Below are 18,541 nucleotides of genomic sequence, written 5' to 3'. Positions count from 1 at the left end.
ATCATCATCATCATCATCATCATCATCATCATCATCATCATCATCATCATCATCATCCAAGCAGGTTTGACCAGGTTGCATATAAAAATGCTTATATTTCAAAAGCCCATGCAACAGCGGTGAAACTTTTGTCAATGGAGGGAGTGAACTTGAAACTTGATTTAACAGAACTCACACTGTACATAGAGGTGGAAAAAGGGGATGCTTATTAATGTGGTCTGTGCAAATGCATACTCGGTTTGGCAGAGACAGTCCGGATTAATCCTCTGTCATCTTACTTTTTCAGATGCTTTTAAAATGTTACAGATTCTCTCTGCTCCTATTACTTTCAGTTGCTGCAAACTGAGTTCAGAGTTCAAAAGTAGGTTGCATTCAACTCAGTGGAGAAAAGGGAAAAGAGGGACAGAATCTTACTCTTCTTGGTAGGCTCAGGAATAAGCAAACTGCTGCAGCCTCTCCTTGCTTGTTTGTCATTAATAGGTTTTGACATCATGGTCACATTTTAATATTGCTTGGCGACACATGTCCCAGTTTTCACCTGTGAAATTTTGGAGGGTATATAGATATATCGATACGCAATTTCTTAGCAATGGGTTGCATAGTGTGAGAACCTTGGTTTTGATCCAGCATTGCTTTTACATACCTGCGTTTCAAGTACGCAGCCTCCAGCTTTTTGACATTGTGAATTTTTTTCCTGTTTTTTAAACAATTCAGCTCTTAATTCTGCTTCAGTGCATCTATTCCATTCCATTCTACTGTGTTTAAAGATTTTATTGCATTTAAAAAAACAATAATCTGCCTATTCAAGAACCAAACACTCCAGCTAACCTGAGAGGTCTTTTTTATACATCGCCAGCAACGAAACAGCATTGAAATCCAAGTTGCTTCGGCATTCCCCTTCCTCCCCCTCCCCACCTTTTTAGCAAGTGGAGTGATAATGCTGTATAAAATTTTATATCTGATACTTAAGATTGATTATGTGTGTGCTAATGTATTTTCTGCCCCCCTAATGTTTTGGTAATGGCCCTAAAGGGAGAGAACAGTCATTGAAACCAGCGTCGTCGAGAGTAGAGCAAACTGAGTGTAGAATCCGCAGCCTTGACTTTCCAAGGGGTTCATTTGTCAGAGGGAGAACAAAGCTGCTTACTGGCAGGAAAACTCGGCAAGTGAATTAAAATAAACCTGAAATGAAGTCCTAACCTCTTCTTTTGCTTTTAGAGTGATTAGAATGCGTCTGCTTTGTTTCAGTGTGTAAAGAAACACGGCAGCCCCCCTTTTCCATGTGAGATATATCCCAAGCCCCCAATGGATGCTTGAATCCACAGATAGTACCGAATCCCACGTCAGTAATATTTTCAGACCATGGATAACTGAAACCACTGTGGATAAGAAGGAGGCTATGCAAAATAATCTTTAGGGCTTGGCAGATGCCGCCTATCTTTGCCCCGAGTTGGTGCTGCAGCAGCCGCACACTGCAACATCGACGCACTGCCAAAAAGAAGCTGCTGCCTAGAGCGGATTCTTTTTTTGCAGAGGCGCAAATGGGAAAGGGCACCGCCATGACACTACTTCCTGCCAGCAACGTCTGGACACTGCAAGGCGCATGCATCATCATGGTGGTCCCTGTGTAGATGAGAGGCTGCCATGATTGCACCGCCGTTCTCTATTAGGGTTTGGGAGCGTGCAGTCGCTGTGCACTCCTGAAACTTAATTTTGGCCCGAGGACAGCACTTTCCGCCCGTCTGTACCGGGCCTTTATTAAGTTTTCCATATTTACATAAAATACATTTCAGAGAAAAACAACATTTCGTCTTCATTTCAATTATTTTAACAACAAAATAGAAATATTTCTGAACTTCCAATTGGTCCGTTTGGTTTTTGAGGAAAGAAAAAAGCACGCATTTCCCTCTTAATGTATTATTTTTATGACGTCAGTCTCTCTCTATGCCTGTTGTCATTCTGAGCTGTTTCAAGGCTTTGTAACACACACACACACACACTACACACACACTAGTTTCTCCTAATCTGTGTTCGTTATTTCTATAGACTTTCATTCTATCAAGTTTGTTAGTCTGTCTAATTCTATATTATCTAGACTTCACAGTATCTTTCAACAGTGGCTGACAGCGGGAAACTGGAATTGTGGAAAGTGAAACTGCATTCCTACTATATAGGTCTTCGTCTTCAATGAGATTTTTGTTGGAACTTCTCAACTTGCAAAAAGAAAGGAGAATGGATGGATGGATGGATAGATAGAGAGAAAGACAGACAGACAGAAAAACTACACAGCCTCCAAGTCCATAAAATTTTGAAAAAGAGCTGGGAATGTGCCTTGCCCAAAGTTCATCCAAGTGGGTCTCCGTGGCTGAATGGGAGTTTGAACCCTGGTCTCCAGTGTCACAGTCTCCTCAAACTATTATATCATGCTGGCTCTCAAAATATCTATAACTATCCATAAATAAATTTAAGAAATCAACATTTAAATAAATAGCATTGCTTCACATTTATGCAAAGCTTTTTGGGATAAACTAATCTCCTATCTTCTTCTTCTTTTTAAGGACTGCATTGTTTTAGAGGATGATGACGATGATGATGACAAGGTAAGAATAAATACCTGAAGAGGAATGGAACCCAACAGACTAGAGGTACAGCTTAGTGTTTTCGATGGAAGGATTTTAGCAGTAAACACCAGAAAGCATTTGCAGCTATTCTATCCTTGTTTTCGTTTTTTAAAACTACAGTGGATTTTATGCAGTAAGGGAAATGGCAGATAGATAGATAGATAGATAGATAGATAGATAGATAGTCAACAGTACAAACCACTCTTGAAGGAAGTAGGTATTCAGTAGACTCAAAGAACCAGGTTCCCTTGACATATCAAGAAAGCTTGTTGCGATTTCCTTTTCTGATAATGCAAACATCAGTGCTCTGGTAGTTGTTGCATTGCTATCTGACAGCAGATAACAGGCTGCTTCGGTATTTGAAGGAAACTCATGAGATCCTAGGATACCAGCTGCAAATTTAAATGCTGATGCCACTGAACAAGAGGTGTTTCCAAAGGTAGTACACCACAGAAGTAATGCAGGAGATCTGTACTTGCTAGGGAAGAGCTAAGGAATGGGAGCTTTTGCATTTGGATCCTGCCGGTGGGCTTTGTATCTGCACTGCACAATTGGAGCAGTTTGATATTAGTTCTAACCCACATGGTCCATCCTACAAAATCCTGGAATTTATTGTTTGGGAAGGGACTTAACATTTCTTTCTTGTACTACCATTAACACAAACAATAAGTGGTTGGCTCAGATCTGATACAGAAGGCCATGGTTTCTATCAAATATGTCCTCTTTCTATCAAAGTATACAGGGGGAAAAAAGCTCTCTTGGATTCTGTTGCATGTCAGTTGTAACAGACCAAGCTTCTGGGAATTGTAACATGCCCTCAGAGACGTAACTGTTTACAACTTAGGAACACATAGACACTTAGTTCAAAAACAGAGGCACCGATTAATCCCCTTCTATATGATGAATGATCAGTCTTTAAAATGGAAGGGCTAAATTGCCTGCTCTCTTATCCCACCAAATGTTGATAGAGGAGGCCGTGATCAGAGTTTGTCATAGTTTATTCTCTGCTGCATGCTTCACTGTCTAGTGTTGCCACTTTAAACGCAAAATTTCGGTTCTCCTTTGGAATTGTAAAACTTCTGAAACTCTGTTTTTGCTAGGACTGCTGTTTCCCATTTCCAAACTACATACATACATACACAGAGACCTTCAGACTTGCTAACAAAATTTTGCAAAGGTCAGATGCTCTCACCAAGGTGATGGGTTTAAACTAGAGTCATTTTATTTTAAATTTGCCCACCTTCTACAGTGAGATCTGCCTAGTCTGGGCCTCAGCCAGGGCTAAAGGTACATCCTGACCTCCTTCCTGAATGCAAAGGTAAGCACTCAGGCCCCAGTGCCATTACCTAAGCCTATGGATATAACATTATATAAGCCTACAGACATCAATTGGCTGGCCCTGTAGATCAGGTAGACCTTCCCAGGGTGGTCACTCTTGGAACACCTTTAGTGAAAGGGTGTTCTTGGATTTACACTCCAGGTTATGTGAGGCTCCGGTGATAGAAAGGGACTGTTCTGAGACCTTTGGGACCATGGACTACACTGCCTTGGAGTGGAGTCTCCTTTGGAGGTTTTTAAACAGAGGCTGGGTGGGCATCTGTCAGGGATGCTTTGATTCTGTATTTCTGCATGGCCAAGGTGGGTTAAACTTGATGGCCCTTGGGGTCTCTTCCAATTCTATGCCTCTGGGCCAGGCCTCCCTCAAACCCTGCAACTTAAGAGAAACATGGTTTCCAAGTCAAGGGAAGAAATCATCTCACTATATTCTGAGCTGGTCAGACCTTGTATGGTGTACTGCACTGTATTCAGTTCTGGGCACCTCATTTTAAGCAGGATATTGACAAGTTGGCATGGGTACAGAGAAGGCAACAAGGATGAGAAGACATATGGAGAACAAAACATATGAGGAAATGTTGAAGGAGCTGGACATGTTCTGAAGGGTAAATACCCCAAGGGTTGTTACAAAGAGGAAGAAGTAGGCCTGTTCTTTGCTGCTCCTGAGGGCAGGACCAGATCTAGTGATCTGATTATAGGATGATAGATTTTGATTGAACATTACAATAAATGTCTTGACTGTAGGTGTGCTTCAACAATGGAAGGAATTTGCTAGAGCGGTGGTTGGATTTGCTTATTTGGACATCTTCAAAAATAGCCTGGAAAGCTATCTGCTAGGGATGCTTTAGCTGGACATCCTGCATTGATCTGTCAGAGAGCTGTCAGGTTGTCCCTGGTGTTAGATGATGATGATGATGATGATGATTATTATTATTATTAAATAGTCAAAGCACTTTTTGCATAGAAAACAGTATAATTGTTTTGTACAGAGAACCACACTCCCACCTAGACACTTTAACCAAATAGGTTGCCTCTTCCAGTAGAGGTTGGGATCTCCTATGCCAGAGGAACAGTGAATCCACTCCCAATTTCAATCCAACCTTCTTTAATAGAAAAGGAAAGAAAAGGATTCATCACCTTGGACAGCTTCTTTAAAATTCAAAGTAAAAGCTTGCCAAGATTCCCTGCGTCCACCAACCTGGAAGACACCATCCGCTACCAGACTGCTCCCTCTTTTGTGGTGGATCTTGTACAGATATTACAAGATCTTGGGCTAAACTTCCCAGGCCTCAGGATCCACTGAAGGCATGGCACTCCGCTGTGGCACCATGAAACGTTGAGCACTTTGTAGCAAGTGCGCAACATGCTCCGTTGCTAGCTGTTGCCTACTTGACAAAAGCTGAGATCACGAACGTTTCAACCTCCCTTGGGTGACAGCCACGCATCTCATTTTCCAAGTTCAAGCGGAGGTGAATTACCGAGACACAAAAGGCTTTAAATTCTGACTCCGTTCAACTTTCTTTCCCCCCCCTTTTTTAAAAAACTGAAAAGTCCTCCCTTTCTCTTGCCATGCTTAATCTTCCCCAATAACCTCTTTTGTAGTTTTGCTTAAGCAATTAATGGAGAGACGAGTCCTTTCTCAGCTCAGAATGCAAGGAGAAGATTTTAAGGAACACACTGGTCATGTAATTAATTCCCGGTTGTAAATTTGTTTTGATGGTTTTAATTCTTTCCCAGAGGCCGAGGGCTACTTTTATTCCTCCAAGAGTGCCACAGTCAGCTGAGAAGCAGTGGAAGTAAGAAATGGACTGTGAAGAAACAGGGAGCAGAATGAGAGAAAAGATGGGCGAGGGGGACCACTTTGTCCGATGCAGGCGGGGAATTTGCTTCTTAATTTTCAACAAAGGCTTCAGAGAAGGAGGATTTTGAGCCATGGGTGCCTAGGAGCCAATTAGATTTTTGGCTTAAGAGAGGCAGGTCACCCAAAAGTCACAAGGAAATAGTATCAAAAGAAGTCCGACTGCGGCAGATGCCAGCGCAACTGGCGAGAAATTCATCCTTCAATGGAACTCAAATATAGGTGTGCAAGGTGTGCTCTTTTGTAAGGCACAACTGGACAGGCAGGGCTATCGGATTAAACTTGGATCAAGTAAAAAGGTCTCTCTCTGTGTGTGTGCATGAGCCCAATTTTCAGGGCAAAATAAAAAGCCTATGGAAAGATTGATAGAACTTGAGAAGTTACCTTTAAAAATATAACTCCCATTCTCTCCAAGCCTAGAGGGATCTGGGAAATCTCATAATCCTGAACCTTGCTGGTCATCCCTGCTAGAATAGACCCAATGAATCTTCAGTCAGCCCTCCACATTCACCAACTCTTTAGCCACACATTTAACTATCCACAGCTTGAAAATATTCAGATTCCAAAAAGCAATTATTGATTTTTCCATTTTATATGAGAGGCATGGCACCATTTTGCTCTGCCACTATATAATGGAACATGGGCATCCATGGATTTTGGTATCTATGTGGGGTTCTGGAACCAAACCCCAATGGATAGCAAGGGCCCACTGTATTATTGAATGGGAAGTCAACACTTATGTAAATCCTGTTGATTAAATGGACCTACTCCAGTTGGATTTACCAACAATAAGGAGAGCAGATTTCTAGAAGTTGTTGAGCTGAAGGGCAGGGAACCGTCTAATTAAAGATTGTATGTACAGTGCTGTGTAAATTTACAGCACTACATATAAATAAAGCTTAATAATAATAATAATAATAATAATAATAATAATAATAATAATAGCTGAAACCCCCAGCATTCCTCACAACTGGCCATGCTGACTAAGACCGCTGGGAGTTGCAATCTAACAACAGTATAATTTCTATCCAACCCAAACACACTTCTGGTCCCTAGCATTTTGGATAAGGGATATTCTGCTTGTATTAGGTTTCCTTCTGAGGTAGAAAGAAGTGCTTGTACAGTGCACCCGCGTTATATGCCGCTTTGAGCTTATGTGCAAAGCTGCATAGAGCTGCGCAGGAGCACACGGGGCGCAAGGGGCGGTGCGTCCCATTAGAATGAATGGGGCATGTGCCCCCGTGTGCATGAGCCCCATTCACTTGAATAAGGCTTGACCATACACGATATTTGGCTTACCCAGGGGAGTCCAGAACAGATCCCCCACATAAACCAAGGGCACACTGTAGTTTTTAATTAGTCTTATTTTATTTGCCCTGGTCACCAAATTGACTCGGTTGCTTTTGCTACTATGCGCCTTAACTCGGGTGCACAGGGCACAGCTTTGCAACTCTGCCGTGGGCAGCAAAATGTCTTCAGCCTTCAGTCTTCAGCCTTCCTGGCAGTGGGATTTATATCCATCTTACATCGATGGACATCATAGGCCCATTAGGATGCCTTTCAGTTATTTCACCTTCACTCCGTCTCTCCATCCGAGGAGGCCTGGCTAGCTTGCAGCAGAAGACGTAATATTGTGTTTGCTAAATTGTGTTATCGCCACATTCTTGTAGCACAATCTGAGACGTGTAAACAAAGCCAGCAGGATGTCTACCCAGCTGCCAGATGATATTCTTCACAGCTCCAGGTTGCAAGAACAGGCTTGCCCTGGAAGATCTTGGCTGGTTTTGTTTTTCTTTTAAATTCCATTGCTGCAAAGAATTGTTCAGAAGTTAGAGGCAGCGGACGGCACAACAAGATTACTAAATGGACTATAGCTTAGGCATCTATTTCACTTGGAAGAAGCTACCCTTGGCAACCTGGAAGCTTTTTTTCCTACCAACTTTGGATATGAAGACTACTACCTGTACCCACCCAAGATGAAACTACAGTTGGCCCTCCATTTTCGCGGGGGATCAGTTCCGGACCCCCCGCGAAAATGGAGGCTTGTGCATATTCACCAGTAAGAGGAGTGGGGGAATTCAATCTGCACTTTAAAGAAACTTTAGCTAAGGTGGTGAACCTATCTGGGTTTCTTTAAAGCCTGGAATGGATTCGCTGCTCCATTGACATGAAAGCCACCAGCTACCACTGCCCTTGGGGAAAACCCACCATCCATGTCCCTGGAAAGTACTTTATGCTTCTATTAGAAATATGCAGATAATGTTCCATGATCCATTTGGACCCTTTCTGTTTAGGTGGAGGGTTATTCTATATGTGTACATCAATGGAGCATAGGAGACATTTTCAAACAGCTTCATTTATATACCGCTCCATACTGAACCAGCAGTGTCTAAGCGGTTTACAACTGTAAGCTAATTTCCCCCATTTTGGACAAATGCACATCTAGGGAAACAGGTATTATCGATGGTGTATTTAGCTGTGCGATCCAGATGCAATTGGGCATGCATTCTTCCAATACATAGGGAGAGGTTACTTACATGCCATAAGTAACTCTGACATTAAATGAGATTTTTGCTAATTGGAAAATGTCCTCTCAAGTGCTGAAGTCAGAAGACGAGCATCTGCAGTTGTGAAGCCTTTAAATGTAGCATTATTGTAGGAGACATCATAGGATTCCAGGCTGCAGCCGAAGAACATGTGGGCCTTTTTTAAAATGCTACCCAGGAGGATGTTATTGCCCAGCATTTTGCAATAACCTCTTCTACAACCCTTATTGTCTGGAATGATTTTAGAAAGTATCGGTCTCAACGGTTCGTGTTTTTTCCTCCTCTCTCGCCCCCCGCTCTTGCTCCTCTTTCCTTAATCCTTCCAGGAATCTGAAAAAAAGAGCTTAATAGAAAGGATCCACATGGTCCAAGACATTGTTATAACAGTTCAAACTGTTTTGGAGGAAATAGCATCGTTTGCAGAGAGGATAAAAAAGTAAGTGAAAGTTTTGCTCCCATGATGTGGGTGTGTGTGTGTGTATGTTTGTGTCTGAACAACACAGCTGAAAACAACAAGCTACAAGATCTCTCCTTTAAGCAGTGCATGGCATAAAGGCAATTTGAGACTGTAAACCACTTTGGGATTTTTAAGAAGGCAAAGCAACATGAAAATGCCTTGAATAAATAAAATAGCATGCTTTAAACAGCATTTTCAATCTGTTTGTGACAATGTCTCCCATTGTGCCGTTCATTCATTTTTTACACACAGTTCTTGCACTGGTGCAACTGTGTAACCCCTCTTTTACTCACACGTGTGTCTGTCTTTCTGTCTGTCTGTATGACACACGCACACGCACAGTTTTGTCGACGGTTCCGCTCTTTAAAAGAACAGCCATGCAGGGGTCTAAAAATACAACAAATCCAAGTGTTGTGGTTCCACAACATCTTTCCCAGCTGTGTGGGAAATGGCCCAGCAAAGCCTTCCACTTTGTGAACAGAGTACTGTTCTGTGTGCAGCTGGATGGCAGGAAGGCTTGAAGTGCTGGGTGACTCTTGCTTCATTTTGTATTCATTTTGATGACAATGATCCCTAAGAACACAGGAGGGCATTAATATGGCTGCCCTGCCTAATCCACCAGGAATCCCATTGTAACCCAACAGTAATGTTGCTATGGCCCAGGGTGGGCTGGGAGTCCCTCGGAGTGGTTTTAACAAGTGTCACAATGGTTTACATAGCCTTTCCATCTGTATGACCCTTAGTATCAAAGGGACTTCTTTCACAGCCCAAGTTGGTTGGGAACGGATGGATTTAAAAATACTTTCCATGTGTTTCTGGGCCAGGGCTCAGCTTTTCCTTTAATTTAAATTGTAAGGTCCTCATTGAAGCGGAGACATCCTCCCTCCTCACAGAAGACAAAGTGTTCTTCATAACCCAATCTGGTTCTTGTTTTGCACCACCATTGGGCTTTAAGGACATCCAGGGGACATCTCTGGTGACCTTCTGGTGACAGTCGGTGCCCTCAGAAGGCTGAACATTAGACTAAGCCATAAAAGGTTATGTCTAGGTCACAGAACCAAACTTTTGTCTTCATGTAGAAGTAGGAGAGAAAACTTTTATAGGTAAGGTAGGTAGTGTGGTGCTTTTCAGATCCTCGGACACTAACCTTGCTTGTTGAGTTTTATGAACATACGGGTTCAAATCAAGAGGTTCATTGGTGAAGATGTGTGAGGCTGAGAAAGTATGACCCAATATCGTAATACAACATTCAAGCTGACAGTTTTGCTGGCTCTCCAGAGAATGGACCTTATATATTCACCTTGCTTAATGCCCTCTGCAAAAGGGGTTGATCAATGCGGCTCTCCAGGTGTCATTAGACTGCCCTTCTCATAATCCCTTGATGGGAGATGTGGCCCTCAACAGCTGGATGACCACAGTGGTTTCCTCCACCTCCACTCTTCATAACTGGAACCTGTAGGTGCCTTATGCATTTGTAAGTTTCCTTGTGGACACAATCAGTTATGTTTGCCCAATGCTGAATGTCCGTATTCAGTCCGAGGGTGCAAAATTGGTGTTTTGCATATGGCGCCATCAGGCATGGATGCATACTGCGCGCACATTTGGTTGTACATTTGGATGCCTGTTTGGTGTCCTGGTTGAATTGCACAGCTCTGGCATTCAACAAAAGGGTTGCATAACATGATAAATATGTAATGTCACAACCCTGATATAGAATCTTAGCCAATTACAGTCAACTGAGCCTGAAGCTATAAGCAGCTTCATGCTTTCTCCTTGTCTGTCCTCTGTGAACTATAACAATGTGCCTGTGATATTGTATTGCAAACAGCAAATGTGGTTTTAGCCTAAACTTCAACGAAACAATGAAGCGGACAAGGTCTTTCACTTTTGATTGGAGCCACTACTCCACTGACATGGGCGCCACTGGCAAAATTCACATGTTCTAGAACATGGTTAGAAACTTCTGTGCAGTTGGGGACTCTGATGAAACATGTTGGTTAGTTCTTTGAACACTTAAATGTTCTTTCTTGTTGTCTTCTCCATGTAATTCCATAGCACATTCAACTGGACGGTCCCTTTCCTCTCTGCCTTGGCTTGTTTAGTCCTTGGTGTGGCAATGATTGCTCTGTATTACATACCACTAAGGTACATCATTTTAATCTGGGGTAAGTCAGTCCTGGATGCAAATGCCTCTGAAGAAGTCAGCTATGCGTTGCCCATTGCTTTATTTGTTGGTTTTTGTATTTAATTTGCATTAAATTCTCTCAGTATGGGAGCCAAGGAGGTTCATAACAGAAGTTAAAAGCAAGAAAAATCAAAACATTGGATGATGCAAAAAGTTAAAAGCAATTAAATAACCATATTAAACATTATTTTAAAACAGTTAAAAAGGCACTTAAGACATCATGATAACAAGGAAAAATACAGCACCCCCAAATTAAAAAGTCCTTCTGCAATGAACAGCCAAAGGCCTGTAAATAAGGAGGTCTTTGCAGAGGGCAGCCAGCTTAGCCTTCTCTTTGCACACTTAGAAGACCCCAAAGAGAGAGCCTCGGAAAGCCATGTGCTGGGTGCAGATTTTGCCTTTGGATATGTCTTCCCAAGGCCAAATTGTCACCCTCAAAGTCACCCTTTCAGTTCTTTGCAAGAGTTATCCCTGCCTCTCTTACGGCTTTTTTAAAAAGAGGGGAAAAGGAAGGCGTTCCATTCCTGAGGCAAACTGTGTTGCTTTGTAACAACCTGCCCACCGCTCCTTTCAAAGCAAGACGTTTGTGAATGATTCCACATGACAACAACATGTGTCCGGCTCATCTGTGTTTTCACACTAATTTTTTCTTGCAAAAGCCATATTCCCTCCAACACCACCCACCTTGTTGCCTGAGCAAGCAAGGCATTTATATGCCGCGACGTGTGCATCTCCATGTTTCCAACGTATTTTATTTTTTCCACTGTCTCTCGCCTTTAAAATCTTACAGTATTTTATTGCATTTCCCCCCTTTTCTTTCTTTCCCAGGCATAAATAAATTTACTAAAAAGCTCAGGAACCCCTATGCCATTGACAATAATGAGCTCCTCGATTTCCTCTCCAGGGTGCCGTCAGATGTTCAAAGGGTAAGTAATAAATGGTGAGCTCCAACTGAGACACCAGTCCCTGGCCCAAAGAACCACCAGGTGCGATGCCAGATGAACACAATGCAGGGGCATTTTTTGACCAGCAGAGAGAAAGCATCTGAAGAAACCATAAACGCAGGCAGAGGAGGAGATAGACAGATGCAGGAAAAGAGGGAAGGGGGGGATGGATGTCTTTTCAGGAAGGAGTTATATCCCCCGAAGTCCTCTCTTTTTAAAAGGCTTGGCAATCCGCTGAATGCGGTTATTAGAGAAGGCCTCCTCCGTCAACATTTGCTTTAATATTTATGTTACTGTGTGCATGCGTGTATTGCTGCTCCATCCCTTGGGTGACTAATATCAGCACAAGGCTAGAATTGAAGGACTACACACCTGAAAGTACATCACTATGAATGCAATGGCTTTTACTTCTGACTTAGATAGGTGTGGGGCTGTGAGGTGTGGAGATATATTCATGTGTCTGTATGGGTCAGTGAGGCCTAGTGGTTTGAGTGTTGGACTGTGACTTTGGAAACCAGGGCTCGATTTCATGGCTTGGCTGTGAAATTCACTGGGTGACTTTGGGCAAGTCACATGCTCTCAGCCTCAAGGGAAGGCAATGACAAATCCTTCTGGGCTCCAACTGTGAAATGTGGAGGGTATGCTATGATCCCTTGGAGCAGGGCTTATAAATGGTGTAAGAAGGTCCCATGTGGTCCATGTTTTCTATTTTTCTCATCAGGCAGAAGCAGTCTGCATCAGGAAGGAAAGAGATTGTTCTAAATTATCTGACGCATGACACCAGATTAATATCTTTAGCTGGCATTGCTTCCTGTTTTTGGCTGGCTGGGTGTTAACAGTACATAAACTCTGTGAACTGTTTTATTTCTATTTTATTACTTTTTGCACTTTGCTGAGTAGCGCTTGACCTGAATTGTCCCCTTCCCCAGGACAGTTGTTAAGGGAGGCAAAGGCAATGCCATCCAGAGATGAATCAAACCCTGATTTAGTTTGATTAATTTTTCCCAGGCTATCCAGTCATTCGGCTTAAGTGTGCTTTTGAGTCTTCTCTCACTCTCTGCTCCAGCTTTTTTCCTTTTAGAGGACACAGGATTTGCAGTGGCAGTAGACATTAATATTTATATTTGAAGATAAGCTGCTTTTCTGTTTCGGTTATATATAAAGTTTGCCTTTCTGAAATTTGCCTGAAATGGTTTCTCTTATCCTCAGTGACCTTAAAGGAAGTTGGTGTTAAAGGTGTGCGGATGGATGAGTTGGGAGGAACAGTCTGGCCAATGCCAAAATGGTGCATGTGATTTAAAGACAAGATTTTGCACCAACTAAAAGAGAGAAAATACAAATGGAGTTCAACATAGTTTAACAACGGCTTAGAAAATGAGAAATAACCCATAAACCTTGCACTCCTTTCCCTTTCCAATTTCCAGAGCCCACATTGTGGTAAGACTTTCATTGTGCCAACCAAAAGTGTGCAAACAAATCTTGTGTGTGTATATATTGTTAGTAGCTAATATCACTATACTCACACAATACCCACACAATATGGACTCTGTGATTTGCCTTTTTGGTATCACAGAATCTGTATTCCTTTTCCAGAGTGAACTGTTCTGCAACATTATTTCTGGCATCCTATTGGTGTCATATGCATGCACAGTCTTTCTGATAAAGTCTTTCTGATAAAGCTCCTCTGCAGTCAGATCATGCAGATGAGTGATGTAAAGCCCATGTACATTCTATATTGCACATACAGATGTGCAAATACATTTCGATAACCAGCCTGGTTTAATCGTTTGAGAGCAGGAACACTGCACTAGGCTGGTTATTGAAATGTGGATCTGTATGTGCAATGCAGAATGTACATGTGCTTTACAATGCACATTTGTGCACATTGTGGGTTGAGGGCAAGCTTCAACTGGTCACTTTGGGGCCAGATAGGAATTTTTGGCCTGTATCACTTTGTTGGCATATTGAACAAATGACAGCAGAGTTGTGGTTGGTGGTGGTGGCTTTCCTGCTCTGCACTAGTTGCTCTCAATAACCTGGGAATCTTGGCTAGCATAGTGTCTTAGGAGGCTATATTTGGTAGGCAAGCGTGGATGAGGAAAAGAAAAATTGATGTGCAACTAGCAGAAATCTATTATGGCAGAAAGGAAATTTCCCAGAGAGGCATCTAGAAGAAACTTAGTGAAAAATTACATCCTTATACTGGAATGGCATGAGATTCTACTTTGCATGAATCAATTAGCAGGAATAAGCAAGATTCCATCACAAGAGACCATCAAATTCAGACAAATCCAAATGTGGATAAAGTTTGTGTTTCCTGTATCAAGTCAATAAACATGGGCACATCTTTTTGTATTCCCCAAGCTGAGAAAACATTGGGTTTATCACACAGAGCGTATGTGTTTGCATACGTGTATATGTATGTTCCTATTTCATTATCAAGCTCCAAGAAAGTAAGTCAAGATCACAATGGCATGGGACCTTTCCGACCGCATGCCGAAATCAGGTGGAAGCCCTCTCAACCCCCGGCTCAGTGCATCTCATTAGGGGAGAGGGGAAAAAAATCTGGCTTTAATATTTTGCTTTTCAAGAAATGATGCATGACTTCTCAAATCCTTCCTGCAATTAATCCCCCATGTTACTGTGTTTGGAAAATGATTCATTACTTTTGAACTTTCCTGAGTTTTTCCCTGGGTTTGTCCTCAGGGAGCCATTAACACATTGCGGAGAAAGCTTGGGTTACCTTGTTGCAAATGTGACGTCTGTTTGTTTTTACAGGTGCAACACGCTGAATTGAAACCATACAGTGGTTCCAGTCCCATTAGGAAGAAGCGGAGCGCTCTGTAGGATGCAGGGCTTGGAATGTGGCATTCTCCCACAAAACACTCATGCGCCCTGCGCAACTCCCATCCCTTTTCAGATCAGATCGGAACATCGTTCGCTGCCTCATATCCTGGATGTTTTGTCTGGAAGACATATGTAGAAATTCCCCTGCTCCAAATTAACCCGAAACCTCTCCTTGTATCTGGCTGGGTTTTTCTTTTTTGTCCTCTTGCGCACTGATTTTACCTTCACTAAGAGAATCCTGAATGGTTTTCAACATGTATATTGGAGTCAAAACTTCCTTTTGGTTGGGATAACAGAAAGGAAAAATCTTTTACTTTGTGCACCAGATTGACACAACTGATATGAGGCATTCTCAACGTTTTCAAGCAAATAAACATACCCAACCGATTTGCACCAAGATATGAACACGATCGATCGCTTCTGCTTCAAGCAAGGGACAGATGAACAATTTTGTTTTCTTGTAATGACAAGGAACTGCTCATTTTCTTTCCTCCTCCTCCTCCTCCTCCTTTTTTTAAAATCCAGCTATTGCAGCTGAGATATTTGTTCAAAAATTGCCAGTAGCTGCTAGATACTACAGTGGAGTTGGTTTGCTTTGAAAGGAGTCTGTTGCTGGCGACAGGCATTTACTCCAGCTTCCACATAACCAGACTATGAGAAATGAATCTACCACTGGCCATACAGATACTATATGTCCAATGTTTTCATCTTACCAGTCTTTCCATGTTCTCCTCCATCCCACTTGCCTGATGCAATGACATGCCCACACTACATATGCAAAATACTTCTTTAATATAACTTTATGGGCATGGAGATGCATGCACTAAAAGGACATGTGTGGGGGGGATCTGTAGCAATTTTTAGTGTATTTTTGTCATGTAATTCTGTGTATTACATGTGGATTTAGGGCAGCATGGCGACTGAGCCTAGGTATGGTTAATCTTTGGACTTTCCGACGGTTTGGACTTCAACTCCAAGAGTCCCTAGTCAATGTGGATTATGGATGTTTTGGTCCAAAACGTTTGGACAGCATACGGTTGCTCACTCTTGCCTAGTTTGTCTTGCAACAGCCAGTGCCTTATGTGGTTATCTTTATTCCTAAAAAAGCTAATATATTGCAATTCAGAAGTTGATTGTCATATTCGTAATTGTAAATAGAAGTGATTTGAACACCAGTGACTTAGCTTTTTAATGAAACATGATGGTTTAGAGAAGTGGCTCCCACAGATGTTGGACTACAACTCCCATCATTCTTCTATGCTAGCCATGTTGAGGAGAGGGATGAGTTGCAAATGAGTTGCAGTCAAAACACTTGGGAGGGTAAAAGTTGGAGACAAAGATTCAGTTCCCAAACAAGGTGGGCTTCCAGGGAAAGAATAGTTGGAAAGGGAAGATGGTGATTTACACAGTAGCGTTTGAGGCAAATATTCACTATAGGAACCAGGATGATAGACTACATGGTCTGATCCGAGGCATTTTTGTGTTCCCATGAAGCTACCACATGAAACAGGTTGAGGAACATCCCATTGAGATAAGAATGAGGATATCTCAGGATAGTTTGCTACCTGAAGATGATAATGATGGTGATGAAACTCCTTAAACAGAGCATCTTTCATTTAGAGGATTCAAATCTGAGGTTGGTGCAATGGGAGTTCAATGTATAGAAAGAACCCAAGAACAGGTCACCCTCCTTTAGTCGATTTCTTGGCACTTACTAGATGTTTATGTGTTTATGTGAAATGCAGGTTGTGAAGGATTTGTGGGAAATTTATACTGTATCACTTTCTTTGTTAAAAAATTCCACTTTTTAACGAATGCATTATGTTACATTAAGAAGCGGCTTTCTGAAATGATGTGGATATTTGGTCTAGAAGAGATTTCAACTCAAAACAAAACATTTTGGTGATATAATAAAGAGGGAATATATTTTACTCTAAAGGGCAGGTTCATTTTTATTGCTCATGTCTAGTATTTCTCTCCATCACTACTCCAGTGGCTGTATCCTGAGCTGCTGCCACACTGTAGAATTAATGCAGTTTGACACCTCTTTGACTGCCGTAGCACAATGCTATGGAATAACGGGATTTGTAGTCTGAACGAGAAGGCTAAATGTCTCACAAAACTACAAATCCCAGGATTCTGTAGGATGGAACCAGTAGTAAAGCAATTCTGCATTAATTCTGCAATGTAGATGCAGCCGAGATTTACTTACAGGCATGTTCTGTGCACCAATGATGCTGCAGGAGACACATGGCAACCCCTCATCTGGCACAACATGCTCTTCACATCCCATGATACGAGGACAGAAATATGCGCATGCAAAGAAGAATGCGGTATAGCTTATAGCTTTGTAGATGCATGCAAAGAAGGGATGTGGCATAGCTTGTACATGCCACAATTTGGCACAACAAAGTGACATCTGAAATGGCCCACTGCTAAACATCACAAAATGCATTGTGTTGATGCCACATGGAAGGAAAGGCAGTGAAGCAGAGCCAGCTAAATTTTGACAAGCCAGATCTATTTTTTACTTATTCCAAGGCTGTGTGGGGTTTGGTTGAAAAGTCATTTCTTCCTGGAAATGTGGCCGATTCTCTCACTAGATTGGACGAGATGCCAGTGTCTTTCCAAATGATGCTTTTCCCCAGTGGCCAGAATGCTCCCTTTTCCACATCCTCCTTGCATCAACCAAATTTCAGGAACCGTTTTCCCTTTGTTTATTTCCTGATCCTGACAAGCTCATGTGCAAAAGATCTCCCAGCGCTCTTGGAGGTGTCGCGCGGTGGCAAGTTCAACTGTCGCATGCTTTCAACCACGCTTTGATCACAATCCCCTCTGCTTCTGGAGCCCTCCCTCTCTCAACCCACCCACCAATATGTCTGGAGATCCTTTGGAGCAGTTCTCCAAAGAGGCCCTTTGCTTCCAAAAGGATGGCAAGCCCAACCAATGGATGGGGGGCGAAGAAGAAGGGGGAGATCTCTGTCTCCCACCATTACTGGCAATGGATGACTTTACTGAAAGTCAACACCCTTGGTTTGCATTTATCACTGCCAGCCTCCCTCTGCATAGTGGGTTGTAATTTTTTTTTTCGGTATTCGCCATGCATTGTTAGCGGTGATTGTCATGTAATTAAATCACTGCTCGTCATGAGAGCCTATTTTTATGCTGAGATAAGCATCAGAAGTCTGCAGCAGCGTCCCCCAGATCAATAAAGATGTTCCCTGTAGGATTACAAATAGACTGAGGTTGAGCAGGGCACCAGAATTAATTAGGAATTATTCCTCTCTCTCTCTCTCTTTCCCTTTTCTGCTTTCAATACATTTTTAATTGTTTATCCATTTGCAACTTTAAAAGAAAAAGAAGAATGACCCTTCTTTAATTGTCAGTGGTGATTTTTGCCTATAATATCCTGGCACCTGGGCATTTTCTGACTTGGAGTGGGGGCCAATCCTACACATGAAAGCATGGCATGGCTATGTATTGGCTGGTGGATTCCAGATAAGTGGAGCGATGAACCCGCTCTGGATTTTACTCAGATCTATAAAGGAGGATTCCAAGGTCCTGAACTATCCCCCCCCCTCCAGAAATGTTCAACACTTAGACTAGCTTTGTTAATGTTTGAAGTAAAATCAACCGTGGATTCACTGTTCCATTGGCTTGGGATCCACCAGCTGACAACAGAGAGTATCACATGGAGGGACAGGATGTCGTTGTATATTCCGACTGTATATTCAACCCAAGAATGGTA

General features: G+C 42.3%; 1 protein-coding gene across 5 annotated transcripts in view; it reads left to right on the top strand.

Moving 5' to 3' along the window:
- The window catches only part of MCTP2 (multiple C2 and transmembrane domain containing 2), a 76,855-nt gene extending 60,133 nt beyond the window's left edge, over window positions 1-16,722 (top strand). For 4 of the 5 annotated variants that reach the window (XM_042472746.1, XM_042472747.1, XM_042472745.1 and 1 more), the window contains 5 exons: window positions 2,559-2,600; window positions 8,687-8,796; window positions 10,873-10,982; window positions 11,831-11,928; window positions 14,725-16,722. In XM_042472746.1, the coding sequence (XP_042328680.1) occupies window positions 2,559-2,600; window positions 8,687-8,796; window positions 10,873-10,982; window positions 11,831-11,928; window positions 14,725-14,793 (429 nt within the window). In that variant the 3' untranslated portion in view covers window positions 14,794-16,722. The remainder of the gene's footprint in view (window positions 1-2,558; window positions 2,601-8,686; window positions 8,797-10,872; window positions 10,983-11,830; window positions 11,929-14,724) is intronic. The other variant, XR_006104498.1, reaches the window with a different exon arrangement.
- Window positions 16,723-18,541: the final 1,819 nt, after the last annotated feature.

Source organism: Sceloporus undulatus, chromosome 6 (assembly GCF_019175285.1).
Source record: "Sceloporus undulatus isolate JIND9_A2432 ecotype Alabama chromosome 6, SceUnd_v1.1, whole genome shotgun sequence".
Lineage (NCBI taxonomy): Eukaryota > Metazoa > Chordata > Lepidosauria > Squamata > Phrynosomatidae > Sceloporus > Sceloporus undulatus.
The sequence above is the reverse complement of the archived record's forward strand: the minus strand, read 5'-3'. Positions and strand labels throughout refer to the sequence as shown.